Below are 18,522 nucleotides of genomic sequence, written 5' to 3' on the forward strand. Positions count from 1 at the left end.
AAATTAAAAATTTATTTAATTAAAAAAAGTAATATCATTTATTATTATTTTTTTAATTTAAAGTCCTAATATTAACTTTTTTATTTTATTAATATTATTTATTATTATTATTTTATTTAATATTGGAAAGGTAATAGATTAAAGTTTTATAATTAATTTATTTTGTATTTATTTATATATTTTGTATATTTTTAATATCATTAAATAAAATATTTTTGTAATTATTTTCCTATTTTTATAATTTTTATAAGCAATAAAATGATTTAGGTGTTTTTTTTCAATTTGGAATATAGAAGTATTATCTTACCTTAGCCTTAGCTAGAAATACATAGTTAAAGAGCAAAGATATAGTTAAATGTATTTAGCTGCTCTATCAGTCCACATATGCCGTTAGTTATCAAATCCATTTACTAACACTGAGTGAAGCCACAGTTATTTACAGGGTATCTATAATGAACGCCCATATATGGAGACATTGCCCGCTGGCACGTGAGCCGCCGCCTCAAAGGCGAACGGTGGAGGGCGTCATGGCCGGCGCGGGGCGTGGCTAAAATGATTTGCTGTGTGAGTCATTAAAAGCAGCGACGACGAAACGCCAACAATTTATATGACAGTTCTTGTTCTCTCTCTCCGTCTCTTTTAGTTTTTTAGTTTTTGTTGTTTCATTTATTTTGAGTCTTATATCAGCCGGGGCGTCATTAAGAGTTCCAACTGACCAAAAATGGAAAAGCCAACAACAACAACAAACGATTCGAATTGCATTAATGGTGGGTGAGCAGAGCCATCGAAATCGGGGTTCGAATCCGGGCCGCAAAAGTTCACTGCACTCGCTGCCTTCATCACCTGCTCTCTCGCTCGCTCACTCTATGACTCTCTCTCTCTCGCTCTCTCTCTCTCACTGTGTGTGTGTGTTGGCTTGTCAAATGGCAACGACCTGCGCAGAACTGCAGTTAGATTTTGTTGGTAGTTGGCTGGATTTGCACGCAAAAGACCTTGCCTCTGTCTTCTGCATGTTGTTGTTGTTGTTGTTGCTGTTGTTGTAGTATAAGCCAACATTTGCAGCATTTTTCGTCTCTGGTGGAAACAAGTTTCTCTGTGTTTGCCCCAACTGTTTTTAATAGCATTTGCGTCAAGCCGTGACGCCAATGGCCCAACATGGATTAGATTCTGTTTCAACTAAACACACACACACACACACACACACACTCACACACACATATGTGTGTGTGTATCTGTTTATTTGGACAACCGTGCCCAAATAACAATCAGCACATAATGGCTCATAATTGTGCTCCAACAACAAATAACAAACAGGCGCCAGTTGTCAGGTTTTTGTTTAACGTTCTGCGGTAGGGGTATTCCCACTAGCCAAACTGATTTGCCTGGCCGAGTGCTATTAAATGGATAAAGTAACGTAGGACTGGGGGCTCAAATGTGTGCTGGAGTAGCTGGAGTGGCTTAAAAGCTAGATATAGCCAGAATCAGTCTAGTATTTAGCTAGACGAGTTGCTGAAAATCGGCTAGAGAAAAGCTAACCCTGCTAGGAAAGGCTAGCTAAAGAGCTAAGCAAGTGGCTTGCAGAATACTAACTAATATTTAGCTGTAGAAATTATTCTTGGGTCTACCTAAACAGCTAGAGGAGCAGTAGAGAAAAGGCAAGCTTAAAACTAAAGTTAAAGCTAGGTAAAGGCTTGAAAATAGCCAGAAAAAAGTTAACATGAAAGTTAAAGTTAAACTAGAAAAGGCTGGCTAAAGAGTTAAGCATATGGCTTCAAAATAGCCAAAATTGTAGAGTCAATCTAATATTTAGCTATAGAACAAATTCTTAACTGAAACAGCTAGATGAGTGGCTAAAAACGGCTAGAGAAAAGCTTCACTTTAAGCTTTGAAATATATAGCTATGGAATAAATTCTTAGTATTAAATAAATAGTTAGATAGGTAGACACAATAAATCTGCCAAAGAGAAGCTTCTCTTTAAGCTCTGGAATATATTCTAATATCTAGCCAAAGAACTAGAAAAATAGCTTAAAACCAGCCAGCCTATCTATTAGGCATAGCAATAAAATTAGCTAGCCTCGGTTCTAGCTATAGCATATCCTCTAAAATCATGGTAAAAAACTTGAAGAGCGACTTTTAAGCAGCTAGACTTTAGCTTTAGTTTATAGCTATCGAATATGTCATCCCGCTAAAGTAGCCCAAAAATAGCTAGAAGCTGAATTTGCTTAATTTTCATCAACTTTTGTTATTGTTAGAGTATCTGCAGTACCATTTGCAGCTTACATTACATTACGCTTGGCGGTTTTAGCTGGTTCTTGTTTTGTTTTGTTGCTTTGGGCCCACTGAGGTCGGCACAGTACAGACACAACTATTGAAATAAGATAATCGCAAAATAATTGCGTAGAGTTCGATGAACTTGCACGGGCAGCTAAACCGAAAACGAAAAGTAAGAAAATAATAATAATAATAATAAATAGATAAATAAAATATAAACAAAAAGAAAAAGTACAAAAAACTAGCACAAATTACGCACAGTCGATGGAGAGCAAGTAGATAAAAATATGAATATATATATATATATATTATATACCGATATATCAGAGCAGACACGTATGCATACACATGTATATAGATGGCTAGAAATAAGTGGAGCACACATGGCGCATGAAATGTGATTGAAATGTGGTTAGCTAGGCAGAAGGCAGTCGCTTGGCCCCGCCTGGGGGTCAGGCTCTTAATTATGAGTCGCTATATAATTGAGCAGGCGGCACGGTGAAAAACCACAACTGAAATTATCTAGCCAAAGCACCAACCCAACCCAACCCGCCATGGCCGCCTCCTGCCCGATTGCAAATTGCATTTCGCTTCGTTTATCCTTCAACTTTGTCGAGCTGCGGTCATTGCTCCAGCTGCGCAGAGCACAGCGTCACATGACCAGGCAGCCGCAGCAGCAGCCAGTCAGCAATTTTTAAGGTTAATGCTGCTGCTGCAGCGCCACCTAGCGGCTGTCCAAACACTTTCGTTCCACACACACTCACACAAGCACAATTGAGCGTAACCCCTAAAACGTTTGCTGGCGTTCCATGCCCAATGTTTAGCATAGACCTCTCGCTCTCTCCTCCTACGCCGCCGTCTCCTGCTCGCCGCTCGCCTGCCGCCTCTTTCGGCGCTCGCTCATCCGGCCGCAGCAAAAGTTCAACGCACGCTATGTGGGTCAAAGCAATGTCTGTGCAACCCACCCCTGTGCAAACGCAACCCCCCACGCACACACACACACACACACACACACACACACACACACACACACACACACACACCCATACACAGCTCGTTGGAAGCAACAGCAGCAAAAGTGAAATGCTTGGCTGAGGCAGTGAGTGGGCAGTGGGCGGTGGGCGGTGGGCGGAGGTTGGCGGGTGGCGGGTGGCACTTTCTGCTTCATTGTTTGACAGGGCACACAGGTGTCTTCCATTTGCGACGCGAGCGCGAGCGCGCGCGCCAATTTTGAGCAGCCCGACTAAAAAGAAAATTCCGAACGATCCAACCCCTAGCGCCCCAGCCCCTCCGCTGTCTCACCACTGCCAGCAACTGGCTGACAATTTTGCTGCTCGGCATGCTTTGAGTTCATTGGACTGGTTAAAGGACAATTTCATTTGATTGGAGCACTCAAGGCTCGAGCAGGCACTCAAAGTGTAAAGTTGTTGGAGCTCATCAGAGCTGAGCTTACTTAACATAGATTTGAAAAGGCTAGTAGACATATGTACATATATGTATGTACATATATCTAAAAAATATATTTAAATAAACTAATTTTAAAATATATAAATAAAATAAATAAATAAAATAAATATATACATACATATGCACATATAAATATACCTGTCTAGTTACCTTTATCCACTCCCTCACAACAGCTATGCTCACACACTCACACACACACACATAGTCGCACACACATTTGGCCAATTAAATGCATTGCATTTCCTTCCTGAGGTCATTTCCTCTGCCCACTACAAATCGCACAGCCTAACTGGAGCTTTCTAACTGTGAATGCTCAGCACTCGCCTCGCCCGTTTGCCCGCTTGCCCGCTTACCCGTTCGCCCGTTGCTCGCTTGCTCGAATGTTCTATGCCTAGGCGCGCACACAGCTCGTTTCGTTTCACCCCGTTCCACTGCTTATGCAAAAACAAAAATCAAATGTTCTTTGGAGCAAGCACTGTTTGCTGCGCGCCAAGTCAGCAGCGGCAGCAGAGTGAAAGAGAGACCACGACAGAGAGAGTAAGTGAGTGTGTGAGCGCGCGCTCTCTCTCGCTCTCTGGTTCTGTTGCTCTCTGCTTTTGTTGCTGTTGCTTTTGCTGTCTCTGACTGTGATTCAGCCTGTGCTGCTTCTTTAAGGTTATTGCGGTGCAATGTCCTCAATCGTTGGTCTCCTTGGCTCTTGCTGTAGTTGTTGTTGCTGTTGTTGCTTTGGCTGTGGTGTATTTTGGGCGCTCAGATGCTGTCCCTGGCAGGATAATTTGTCTCTTCTCTCCATTTGTTTCTTCTTATTCGTTTTTGGTTGCCCTTCGCAGCGCTTGGCTGGTGAGAAATGTGAAAGGTATTTCCGCTCGGCCCAAACAGAGTTCAATATGTTTTATTGTTTTTCTTTTATTTATGCTTCAGCATTATGCTTAAAAAATTTGTCATTTTCGTTTCGTGGAATCTCGCTGATAAGTCCAGTAATTATTGCCAAAGTTCATCGAACAAATCAAAGCTTTTGGCTCTGGCTAAAGTAAATAAGTTATAAATTATTGCCCTCAATTACTAATATATTGATTAACTATTGAGCACGGGTAGGTGATTAATATCAAATCGGTTGATTTCACATTGCCTTTCCATAATGGCATTTCCTGTGCCAACCCTCAACCCTCAAGCCCCAAGCTGCAGCCCCAACCCCAACCCCAACCCCAACCCTTAGTCCAACCGCAACAACTACTCGAATGCAGGCGACCATGAGGCAACGAGTTGAACGAACTCAGCGTCAGCGCAGCGCAGCACAACACAACACAACGCAGCCAGCGCAGCGACTGCAAAAGTGACGTCAATAGGCGCGAGGCCAAAGGGAAACACTTTGTGGGTGGGTGGGGCAGTCATGTGGCTACCCCTTCCGCTCTCGTTTCTGCCTGGCTGGCTGGCTGGCTGGCTGCCTAGCTGCTTGCGTTGCGTACGTGCGGTTGACCTCGTGTTCCTTTTTACTACGACTACGAGTGATGAAGCGTTGTGGGAGCGGAGGAGGAGGAGGGCGAGAGCGAGTGCCTCTCACTGCTAACGAAGAATATCCTTGCGAGGTATGCGCGCACAGGGCATTGAACTTTGACCCAAAAATGCGCCAGCAGCAGGCGCTGCTCGACTCGACTCGACTCGTAATTTGAACATCATTTATTTATTGTACATAGTATATTTTCGTCAACTAATTGCTGGCCTAATGACTCGGCCGGGTCCCAGCAATGGGCCATGAAATATGAGCCAAAGGTAAGCAATGGCTTTACCAATTACCAATTCCAAATTCTAGCCAAGCCGCAGAACCTGACGAACCTCGTCGACTGAACAGTAAAGCGCCATAAAGTTCCGGATAGGATGGGCAGATGGGGCAGTTAGGCACGTGCTAATTGCTTACGCATGGGACGAGCCCAAAAGAGAATTCGAAAAAAGACAGTTATAATTGAGTGAAGCTTAGGAGAGCGTGCAATCAAAGCTTGGCGAGGGTGTGCTACGCTGAATGAGTGACAGAGACAGAAAGAGATTAGAAATTTATGTATTATGAATATGGAATGAATAGGGAATGAACAGCAACTGGTCCTGAAGCTTAAGAGAGAGAGAGAAGAAATGAATATGAAATCAATTTAAAATGAAATGAGTATGGAATGAATGTGAAATGAACAACAGCAGATCCTGTTGGCATATGAAGATCGTTTAGAAATTCCAATGCTCTTGAGCTAACTAAATTCTCTGTGTTTATTCTATTGATGTCAAGATCCGATCTGACAGTAGCCCGTAAAGTGAGCTTCAAGTAGCAGCCCATATTGGATGCGGGTCAAGTGGTCAGTTGTGGCCCACTGATCGATCGTGCACAGCCAGCAACGGAACGGCAACAGGTAGTCTATAGATATAGGGAACTATTCATTCATGACTTTTCGATGTACATTTAAAAAGAGCTGCGACTGATCGCGAGCCAAAAAAACAAACAAAACAATTAAACAAATAGTGAATTATAATGCTTGCCATATTGCCTATGGTTTGGACAATGACGATGTCGAATCATCATCATCATGCTAAAGGGGGAAAACGCTTCACTGCTTAAGCGCTCATTGCCTAACATACACGAAAACATACACACTCACACACATACACACATACACTGGTAGCTAGACGAATATGTGTGTGTGTGTGTAACGTGAAATGCTCTCACTTTCCTTTGAAACTTGTTATTCGCATTGCAGCTGCCAGCAGAGTTCATTCACATTTGGCAGCCAGACCAAGAGAGCAAAAGCGAGAGAGCGCCGCATTGCAAGCTCGTCGTGCAGGTGATAGACCAACACACAAACTCTCACACACACACACGTAGTGAGAGCGGGAACGAGAGAGCGGCTGAAACGGGCACAGCTGTTCCCGAAAGTTCTTCGGTTCTTCGCTGCGTGCAAAACGTAAGCCCGACTCTGCTCTGCTCGCAGTTCATTTGCGGGGGCCGTGAGGCATTGAAATGAGTGCAAATTGTCGCTGCTGAGTGCAATGAACTCGCGCTCACAGCTCGAGCGAGGCTTGAGCTATGTTTTGGCTTTTCTTTTTGCTTAATTGCTTTGAATTTATTGTTGTTAATTATATAATGCTGCGACTACGGACTACGGACTGCAGCTTGAGCATGTATCGCCAAATGCTAGCTGATGCAATTTTCCGGGCCTATCCCAAACCGCTCGAATATGCTGCATTGCCAAAGATTTCCTTGAACGCATTTCAGCCATAGAGTCGCCGTATTGAAATGGCCGTTGCCCCAGCCCCTGCTGGCCCGCCCCTTTGAGGCCAGGCCCACAAACATGCCGTCGTCCGCCTGAGGTTTCTGTGTCGTTGACCGACCGCCAGCTCAAATGAACTCCAAACCAAAAAGTTAAAGCAATGGCTTGCAAACTGCAGCAGAAGTAGCAGTAGCTGCAGCAGCGACGACCATCGACAACAACAAATTTGCATGCGAATGCACTGAGCGAGCGAAACGCTGAGCAATTGAGAGCAGCAATGCACGAACGAAGAGTCGATTTGTTCGTCTGCTCGCTCACTCGGTCGGTCGGTCGGTCGCTCGTTAGCTCGTGTGGCCATTCGGCTATTCGGTCGCTCGCTCATTCGTTCAGCGCTGAGCAGCTCCACATTTGGAGGTATTTGACCGAAAAGTGGGTCACGACAATGGCGGGGTTCGTTGAACTGAACTGCCAGTCAGCCAACCTCTGCTGACGTCGTCGTATTATGTTGACGTCGTCGTCGACGTCGCGGCGTTCGGGGCTTTTTGGTTACGTAGCCTTCCAGCATGTGTCGTTGCTATTGTGTGTGTGTTGTCTCTTACGTTTTCTGTGGCCTCAAAAAAGAAATGAAATAAATAACAAAAAAACACATAAGAAAGAAAGAAAGAAAGAGCGCACCGCCAAAATATTATTTAATATTATTAATAACGAGGCGTTAAATTTAGTAGTTCGTGAAATGAGTTGAGTGCATTTCGGGACTGAGCTGGAGTGTTAAGTAATCAAGTATTCTCTCTGCCCATAATTGGGGCAACACTTTTTAGTGCGTTTGTCACTAAAGCCATATGATTAATAGCTACGAGTTGGGCAATTATAATCCCCCCTACACTGATACACACACACACACACACACACACACACACACACACACTTGACAGTTTCTGGAAACTTCCCTAGAATACTTTTTTTTTTATAAATCTACCAACCCGAAAATAGTTTGAGAGCCGTTCCAGATCTTCGATCCTCTTATGCCTGTCATATTGGTTGATAGCGCTGTTCCCGCCCCCATATCAATATGCCCCGCCCACTCGATATCAATTAATCTTATTTGTCACTCATGTTTCAAAATAAGCACACACACGCGCACACGAAACAAATGTTCTAAGCTTATATGCATGTGTGTTTGTGTTTGTGTGTTGGCATTGTTGTTGCTGCTGTTATCAAACAAAGCTGATCAGTCAGGTGGCAGTAGCAGAAGCTACCTACAAAATCTGCGTCGCGTAGGTGTTCCAAGAATTGTTTACAATACAAAAAACAAGCAACATAAAGCGCCCCCACCAACAGCAACAGCAACAGCAACAGCAGCAACAGCAGCAGCGCCAGTGGCGTCTATTGTTAGCTGCTCGCGTCGACGTCGACGTTGGAGTGAATGTCCTCAGTTAGTGCACAAAAACAAAAACAATATGTGGCGCGAGGTTGGCAGCAGCAGCAGCAGCGGCAGCGCAGCTAGTAAACGAGAGAGCAAACGAGCCGAGAGCATGAGCTGACGATTTGTCGTTTGCCGAAGTTGGAGCCGAAGCACAGCGAACAGGCATGAGTTGTTGGCGTTGCTGGCGCTGCTTTCATTCGCAAATTGCTCGTCGTTAGCAGCGGTTGTGCAGAGCATGAAAAGCGCGCGAAAGAGAATAAACTAAATAGAAAGATGAAAATAAACTGAAAACTAAATAAAACGGCAAAATAAGAGCAACTAGAACAACGTTACAAATAGTTTTAATAATCATATATCAATCATATAGTATCATTATTATTTTTATTGGTGCCAGTGCTGTGAAACCGAATACAAAGAGATCAAGCCAGAGAGAGCGAGAGAAAGCAAAAGAGAAAGAGAGAGGGAGAGAGAGATCATCAAGACTTCCGAAAAGCGCAATCAAAAGTTTTTGGCGCTCAAATCGTTGGTGTAGTGAATGAAAATTGAGTTTCAAATTGAAATCAAAGCAAAACGCGAAAGCAAACGCAATGTTCCTTATTTGCAAATTGTAGAGCAAAATCAACAGCAGTCTAGATCGAAGGAGAGAGCTAGAGAGCAAGAGAGAGAAGTTCAAGTGTCATTGTGGTACCAAAAAGTTTAAAGTTTAATACAAAATGGTTTGTGCAATGGAGCAACAGCAGCAGCAGCAACAGCATCAGCAGCAGCAACTGCAACAGCAGCTGCAACAGTTGCCACAACAGCAGCAGCAACACGGCACAACAATTGTGCTGCTGACAGCCGGCAACAACAATGTGCACATTGTCAGTGCACCGCAGCAACATCAACCGCAGCAGCAGCAGCAGCAGCAACAGCAGCAACAAATCAAAAGCCAGCTGAAGCAGCAACACTCGGCGCTGGTCAAGCTGCTGGAATCAGGGCCGCTGAGCAAGCAACAACAACAGCAGCAGCAGCCGCAGCCTAGGCAAATTGTTTACCTGCAACAACAGCAACAACAACTGCAACAGCAACGCAAAAGACTGAAAAACGAAGAGCAAATACAACAACAACAACAACAGCAACAACAAACACCTGCAACACTAGTAAAGACAACCACCAACCAGACAACAGCAACCACAACAAATAGTATTAGTCAGCAGCAGCAGCAAATTGTATTGCTGCTACAACAGCCAGCTGCAACAGCAACAGCAACAGCCACTGTAACAGCAGCAACACCAAAGCCATGCGCCGATCTCAGCGCCAAAAATGACAGCGAATCGGGCATCGATGAGGACTGTGCGAACAGCGACGATGAATTGCCGCCCAAGGCCAATGTTGTCAATAGTCCAACGGCAACAGTTGCTGCCGCCGACTATGAGCAATATCAATGTCCGTGGAAGAAAATACGCTATGCGCGGGAACTGAAGCAGCGTGAATTGGAGCAAACCACACTGGCTGCAGCAACAACAGCAGCAGCTGCAACAGCAACATCAGCAGCAGCAGCATCAGCAACAAAACCCACCAGCAACAAGCTCAATCAACTGCATTGTGATAGTCCTTTCTCCGCGCAAACACACAAAGAAATCGCCAATTTGTTGATGCAACAAACTCATCAGCAGCAGCAACAACAGCAGCAGCAACAACATCAGCAGCAACAGCAACAGCAATTGATGCAGCAGCAACAGCGACGTGACAGCTCCGACAGCAATTGCTCGCTGCTGAGCAACTCGAGCACGCAGTCGCTGACAAATGGCATTGGCAATTGTTGCACATGCAACAGCAGCAGTGACGAGGAGCTGCAGCAGCAACACAAGCAGCTGATCGAGGATATGGATGCCCAGGACTCGGGCTGTGACGATGAGCTGTGCGAACAGCATCATCAGCGCCTGGAGGCGTCGCAGCTCAACTATTTGTGTCAAAAGTTTGACGAGAAGCTGGACACAGCTTTAAGCAACAGCAGCAGCAGCAACAACAACAACAACAGCAACACAGCTGCCGCCAAAGCGACGACAGCAATTGAGGACGACAGCAATGCTGATGTAGGTGGCAAATGAGTCTAATTAGATATAGATTTTAGTTAGAATAGACGATGATACGGAATTTAGAATAATATATTAACTTTTAGTGACCTGATTTCTATTTTTATTGATATGAACAGCTAGCATGAAAAATTTTATTATATATCTCTATATATAAAATATATTTATCTGTAAATAATATTAAAATATGTACCATCACCATTTAAAACTGATTTAATATATATTTTCACTTGAAATTTAAAATATATTTTAAAATATAGTTTTTATTCGATTTTTTTCTTATAAATATACTCATATAATCATAAATTTCATATCATAAAACTTTAAATCTTTTTCTAAATTTCGATTATTAAATTTACAATTTATTTAAAATTATTTTTTACTTATGTCTTATAAATCATTAATGTATGTATTCCTTCAATTTATTTAATTCCAGGGCTTCTTCCGTCGCTCGATACAGCAAAAGATCCAATATCGCCCATGCACCAAGAATCAGCAGTGCAGCATTTTGCGTATCAATCGCAATCGCTGTCAATATTGTCGCCTGAAAAAATGCATTGCCGTTGGCATGAGCCGTGATGGTGAGTACACAAGCTTTTACACTCCTCTAGTCCTAAATCACTTACACACACAGACACACACACGAACACACACTCAATACTCACTGCAGAGAGTCAAGCTCAAATACAATAAAAATAGAAAAAGAAAAACAAAAACAAAATACAGCAGCAGCAACAACAATCATTAGGCTAAAAACCGAACACATAACGAAACTTAACGAACGACAGCCGACGACTATCATTGAGTTCATTGACCAGCCATGAACGAAATTTCAGCTGGTTGGCTGGCTGGGTGTGTGTGCATGAGTGAATGAGTGTGTGAATGTATGTATGCATGTATGTATGTATGTGTATTGCAACATTTGTATAGCGCGCGCGATTTCACGGCAAAGTAAAAGTTGTTAGCTGCCTGCCCTGAAAAAAGCAACAAAACACACTCACACACACTCGCATACAAAGGCAAACTACATTTATGTAAATTTTGTTTAAACAAATTTCCAACACCCGCATGATAAATGGGAGCAGCGGCAACAGCAACTGTGCGCCATTTCGAAATTATGTTAAAAGTTGAATGAACGCACTTAACCTAAATTCATAAAGGCAAGCGAGGCCATGCCTACGCATGCCTCTCTCTCTCGCTCTCTCTTCCTCTTTTCTATCGCTCGCTCCCCCATTCTCTCCAGCAGGCAATCTGAATCTTTCTCTTGCACTCTTTCACAATTCCTCATGCTGTTACGCTTGCAAGCATTTGCTTTTTATTAAATTTTGTAATAATTTGTTTAAATTGAGAGCAAGCCCGGAAAAATTGTACAGGAAATGCTGCGACGTTCATATCGATTATGAAAGCATATATAAAAAAAAAACAACAACAGAAAACAAAATAAAATACAAAACGAGCGAAGCAAAAACAACAACTTACACGAGCGCGCAACGTTCATTGACTTTTGGGCTCTTCTTCCTCTTCTTTCTATCATGGCGGCCATGTTGCTGTCGAAAACGAAAGTGGTTCATGCTGCTGCATGCGCGCCTGTTGGATAGACAGAGAAAGAGATAGCGAGAGAGCTGTTAAGTCTTCGCTGCGGCTGTTTTGTAGGCAGCACGCAGTCGCAGCCTGTGCTTAATAATAATGTTGTAGTAGCTGTTGTTGTTGTAATGCTACTTGAACATGTGTATGCTGTAATTGATGGATTACAGTTTGTTTTCTTTTCGTTTCTTCTTCATTTTTTTTTTTGTGATGGGACGCGTGCTGGGTAAATGAAATAAACGAAAGTTACATAACGTTAGATAAACGAGTAAATTAGCAATAAAATATGTATGCATATTAACAAATTAATCACTGTCTCGCCAAGGCATTGGCTAAATTACTATTTAGAAATTGGCAAATCCTTGAACTAGTTCTACACAGCACTAATGCCAAAAATCCCAATAAAAAACGAAAAAACTACTAAAACTAAAATACGACCGCCATCAAAATAAACAGCAGCGAACTCAAACTCGGCAACAGCAAACGAACAAAAACAAAAATTCGAATTGTTTATAATAAAAATGACCGTGTGCTATTTAAGCGCAGTCGCCGCTGACGTTGGCGTTGGCGTTGCTGTCGACAGCGCTGCCCTCGCTTGCCTTATCTTTCAAGGAAAATTAAATTTGTACACTGACACACACTTACACACACATGGGGGCTGTTGTCGAAATATTTACAGTTACTTTTGTTAAACCACCAAACTGACCTAGAAATTGGTCATATTATGTTGATTATGTATGAATATTTCTGGAATCTCCATTATGCCGCCGAGTGCATAATATGCAAGACTTTCACTTGGTCGTTTGACCGTTTCGAAACACTTTCTTTTGCGGCTTTCATAATTTCTTTTTCGTGTGTAGTAATATTATTAGGCGCCATTTTGTTTATGTTTGCCTATTGCAAAGATACGAAAATAAACGCAAGACGCGCCGTCAAAATGAAAACGAAACCGAAATTTAGCGCACACACACACATACACACACACATACAAACCCAAACACAGACACAGACAGACACTCTCCCGTGGATAGAGCGCCCCTCAAAAAAATACACACAGAAAAAAAGCAACAAACAACAAACACGAACCAGGCGAAAGCCTCAGCCCGCGAGCGCCCTCTCTTACTCTCGCTCTCTCTCGCTCCCCCACAAAAACATTCAGCCTCGACAGCAGCGCTCAGTTCATTGACCGACGAAACTGGGTCACCTAAAGCAGCGACGCAGCAGCAGCAGCAGCAGCAACAGTGAAGGTGCCTGAGTGTGTGTGTGCGTACGTGTTTGTGTGCAAGTACGATTGATAGTAAACATGCTTTTTTCACTCATTTTATGCGTTCATTTTGCATTTGCTTTATTTATTTTTTTGTGAATTGTTTAAATTTGTAGTTGTCGCGGAACAGGCATAGACATGTATTTATTTGCAGCTTTTTGCATTTTATTTTTTTTTTTAACACTTTATTTTATTAGTTTTCATGTGGCGTTCAATTAAAATGAACTCAAATCAGCGCGAGGCTAATCGAATTGAAAGGCTCAAGATTCAGCATATGTAAGAGCGAGCGCAGCTACGATACAGTTATGATTATGCTGAATGCTCTCTTGAACTAGAATGTGTTAGAGTGGAATATCTATACATACATACATATGCATATGACCAACGGCATGTGTATGTGTGTGTGTATGGCTGTCAATTAGCTTTGTAGTTGCGCACACATGAACAAAAAAAATATAAGAAAAATAAACTTATCAGACAATTGTCAATTATCGAAGTCACAACTTTATTTATTTTAGATTTTTGTTGTTGTTTTTTATAGTTACATATGAGCGAATGCATGTGTGTCTGTGTGTGTGAGCGCATGTACAAGCAGTGACGTTTTTGTTGTTGTCGCAATCATTATATTTTGAGGCTACACACATGGACACACACAGACACACACACACATACAGACACAGCTTGCATGTAGATTTCGCCTTGCCGTCATCGTTGCTGCTGCGGCGAGTGTTTTGAACTTTATTCAGGTCAATTACAAATACATTAAAATGCCAGTGCTACACACACACATACACACACACACACACACGCAGACGAGGTGTTGACTAAAATAATATTGGAGGCTACCACACGAAATGAACAATATGACAATAAAAATGTCTTGCCCCAGGGGGCGAATTGCGAATGGATTGAATTGAAGTTTCATATCATTGAGCTGGCTGTGAGCTGTAGGATTGTTTCGTAGCATTGAGCTGGCACTGTAGGCGTTAATGCTGGGCGTGGGTCAAAGCTTCAAGTACAACTAGCTCATGATGATAATGAGGTCGTTGATAATGTCGTTTGGTGACTGCAACCAATACAAATACAAATACAAATAAATACATGTGGGCGAGCCTCGTGAGCTCAATGCAATGCTAAATGCATTGTAACGTGAATTAGCTGTGGGGGCTTCTAAGGTGTGTGGCTGAGTGGAAGGTTAGCCAAACGTTGCGCTATTGAAAAGTTAATGCATAACAGATCGAGCACTTGGCTTATTATACAATTGAGTTTACTTTTTTGTCTCTTGTCATCAGTGAAATCATTTTTTTTGTACGCGTGACACGCATCATCAACAGCACAAAAACAAAACTGAGCTGCGACAAGTTTGCTATCCCCATCTCTCTCTCTCTCTCTCTGTCTCTGCTTCACTCTGCCAGTGTTACATAAAGCTGTGCGCGCTTCACCTGCCTTACAAATTTGTGTTGTATTTGTTGTTTGGCTTAACGGTGAAATTGCAAAGGAAAGAGCGCAAAACAAAGCCGTCAAAAGCAGCGACAGCCCGAACGAAACGTAACAAACTTGTTTTACACCAGCCAGCGCTGGCGTCGACGGCGGCAGCGACGTTGGCGTCGCCTACTACGCAAGTTGAACCTTCAAAAGGTTCATTTACCTCGCGCACAAACGTACAAACGAACGTCAAACACGAACAGCAGCCACAAACACGAACACACACACACACACACAGCAAGCGACGGGCAGCAGAAAAATGTACTTTCGCTTTTTCAATGCCTCGACGTCGACGTCAAACTAGTTTCAAGCTTCAAGTGGAGCCGAGCCGAGCCGAGCCACAGCCAACATTGCTGCAATGGCTGTGACGCCGGCGTCGCTGCCGTTTTGGGGCACAGTTAAACGACCGACACATGGCGCGAGTTCAACGACTCTTGTAAAATTTCTCGAAGGTTTCGCATTGCAACATCAGCGTCGCAACTTGTTCGACTGCAGCAGCAGCGCAGCAACAGCAGCATTTGCATAGGCTCAGCTGGCAGTCGCTCTCTTGGTCGCTTGCTCTCTCGCTCTCAATTTTACGCTCTCTCATGTGCTGGTGTGTGTGCGCGCGCTGAATGCTGTTCATTGCACTCGGCCTCATTTTGAGTGCGCGCTGCGCTTTTTTTTTTCATGCTGCAATTTTTGTTTTTGCAGCGACTGAGCGAACGAGTGCGAATGCGTCTGTGTGAGTGAGCGAGCGAGCGAGCGAGCAGGCATTTGTCGCCTTTGTTGGCGCGAGTGCAGCGACTTTTATTTGGGTCAGGCACGGTCATTCGCCTCAGTCGCAGCGCAGCGCAGCACAGCACAGCACAGCTGAGGCGCTCGCATTGCATTTGCAATTGCAATTGCGATTGGCAGTTGCCTTGGCGCGCATTTTATTTGAAAATAATTATGAATGCGAAAACAAAACTGAAATTCCCTTGATGCGTGCGCAAATAAAGGATTTACTACTACAACCCCCACCCTCTCAATATTGATGCCAAGCACACATTGCGTAGCCGACGCGTTGTACGAAAAATCACTTCTTTTGTTTGACTTTTTTGAATGTATGTAAATATGTCAATATGTGTGTGTGTGTGTGTGTTGAGCGCATGTCATTTATTTATGTGCCTGACCTTTTTTTTATAATTATTATTTGTAATATGGCACAGGGTCTCCCCCATTGAACGCGATTTGTTATTGAGCGTTGCCTTCGCTGTCTGCTTTAGTGACCTCCTCGCAGCATCTGTGCAGTTGCCTGACCCACAAAATTAACTAAAAACATGTATTTATATATATGTGTGTTCATGTGTGTATGCATGTAAATCTTTCACCGATCTTTGCTTTCTTTGTCGCTGGAAGTTTCAGGAAAGCCAAAAAAATTTATTTTGTCTTCATTTTGTTGTTGCTCGTTTTTGTGCCATCTCTTTCGCTCTTTCACTTTTTTACTTTTTGGGCTCATTTTGTAAACAACTTACGCAACAACAACAACAACAACTGTGTCGCTTATTTGATATTTACGTAAAGCCGTGAATCACCCAAAACTAGCCAGAAAGTAGGCCTCCTGCTCCATGTCTCCATGTCTCCATGCCGCATGCCACACATGCTTCTCGACTCTTCGCCTCTGGTGCATTGAACTTTACGCTTTGCCTCATAAAAGCGAATCAAAAGCAAACATAAACAACGTTGCTTTTGTTGTTGCTTCTCCTCAACTCTTCAACTTTGGCTTGGCAATTAGCGCCGCGGCGTAAAACGGGAAGTGGCTGCTGATCACAATGGTAATAACAATGGTAATCACAATGATAATGACAATGCTAACAATTGCTATTCAATTTTTCATTAGAGAAAGCACCCGCATAGCGATGGGCAGCGCAGTAGGAAGGGGGAGGGGCAGGGGGGACTGTCGCGCTTGAAATTGAGGTTGAAGCCAAACTCTCGAGTCTTTTGGAGCAAGTGAAAGTGAATTTTAGGTTGCGTTCGCTGCAAAGCTGTTAATTGGCTTTTAATTGTCGAATATATACATATGGATATATATGTATATGTATGTATATAAATATACATATATAATGCTGTGAACAATTATGGAACTGTAAACTGCTTTTGTTGATTATGAAGATTTTAAAACTGTCCATAAAATATAAAAATAAATACATTTCTTTGTTTATTAAATTTAAAAAAATTATGTATTAAAAAAAAAATTTATAAATATTTCAAATATTAAAAAAAAAAAAAAAAAATTTATTATAAAAATATATATGTAATAAAAAATATATTTCATAAATTTTTTATAAAAATAAAATAAAACTAGAAAAAAAAAATTCATAAAAATTGAAATCAAATTAAATTGTATTTAATTTTTATAGAAAACCTACTTTTCTAATATATCAAAATTTACAAATTGCATTTGAAACAATTTTAAATAAAAATATTTATGTATTCAAAATTGAAGCGCATTGAAAAACATTTATATTAATTTCCTTATTTTTATAAACTTATATACCAATTTTTAAATATCTTATTGCACATAACTATATCTATATTTTATATCTCGTTTATACTTATTCGATTCCCAGCATATTGCTGGCATATTCCAGTTTGCTTTCTTGTGTCTCTTCTGTCGCTTGTGTCGCTTACACAATTTCAGTTCAGTTTGATAGGCCTAAACGAACAAGTTGCTCAATTTCGCTTTTGGCTGCTACAAAACACGTCGAAATTTCTACCCCGAAAAAAGTAACTTTCACTTTTACTTTCGTGGCTGGCTGAAATGAGGCAATGACGTTCAGGCAACAGCAACAGCAGCAACAACAACAAGCGACGCGTCGCTTCGATTCGCTCATATTATTAAATTTTTTCTTATATACATTTTGTTTCTTTTCTTTTGTTGTTGCCTGTTTGTGTGGCTTTCGGTTGTCGTCATTGTTTGTTTGTTTTTTTGGCCTCATTTTGTGGCTTCAGTTCAATGACCGTCGCGTCGCTCATTGTTTTTGTTGTTTAACTTATGACTCCTTCTTCCTCTTATTGTTGCTCTCATTGTTGTTGCGGCTCAAGTGGTTTATAACGTGCGAAATGCTTTGACACATTGGAAGCTGTTCGCTTCCGTCGCATTAGTTTGCATTCAATTTGAATAATCACTGACGACTCTGAGTCACTTCTCGCATTTGACCTCAATAAAACAAAGATTTGATTTGTTTCAAATTTAAATTAGTTCAGCGAACGAACAACTTGCGCGGCTACGTGACTCAATGTTTTGTTGCTGCTGTGCATCTCGCTCGCTCCCACACACACGCAACCCTCACAAGCAGAGCTGAGGGCTTCCAGACGGGGCCAGTCATAAATATAAAACAAGTGTTTAATGACCAAAAATAATGCATTTTTAACGTCTCGTCAAGCGAATGAGGAGAGCATAAAAAAAATGCATCACAAAGCTGCATCCACTAGGCGTATGCGTGATCCCGCTTGCATGGCGCCAAACTAGTATTTATTGCACAAAAGCTCTCTGCAAAGCTTTGCGCTCTCTTAACTTGCTGGCAAACTCAACACGGTGTGTTGAAAAGCTCTCGGCGTGCATTTAAGAGCATGCGCCATAAGAGAGACACACACAAAGAGAGAGAGAGAGAGAGAGAGGGAGCAAAAGTTTAGCCGCGCTCTTTACTATGCTTGGGTTTGTTATTTGTTTTTTGTTTTTG

General features: G+C 42.2%; 1 protein-coding gene across 4 annotated transcripts in view; it reads left to right on the forward strand.

The window, feature by feature from the left end:
• The window catches only part of Eip75B (Ecdysone-induced protein 75B), a 119,068-nt gene that overhangs the window by 89,028 nt on the left and 11,518 nt on the right, over window positions 1-18,522 (forward strand). For 3 of the 4 annotated variants that reach the window (XM_089260338.1, XM_018101436.3, XM_018101435.3), the window contains one exon: window positions 10,922-11,066. In XM_089260338.1, coding sequence (XP_089116464.1) covers window positions 10,922-11,066 — 145 coding nt within the window. Of the gene's footprint in view, window positions 1-8,597; window positions 10,486-10,921; window positions 11,067-18,522 lie in introns of those variants that run through there. The other variant, XM_018101434.3, reaches the window with a different exon arrangement.

Source organism: Drosophila navojoa, chromosome 4 (assembly GCF_054131105.1).
Source record: "Drosophila navojoa isolate 15081-1374.11 chromosome 4, UAZ_NAV_1.0, whole genome shotgun sequence".
NCBI lineage: Eukaryota > Metazoa > Arthropoda > Insecta > Diptera > Drosophilidae > Drosophila > Drosophila navojoa.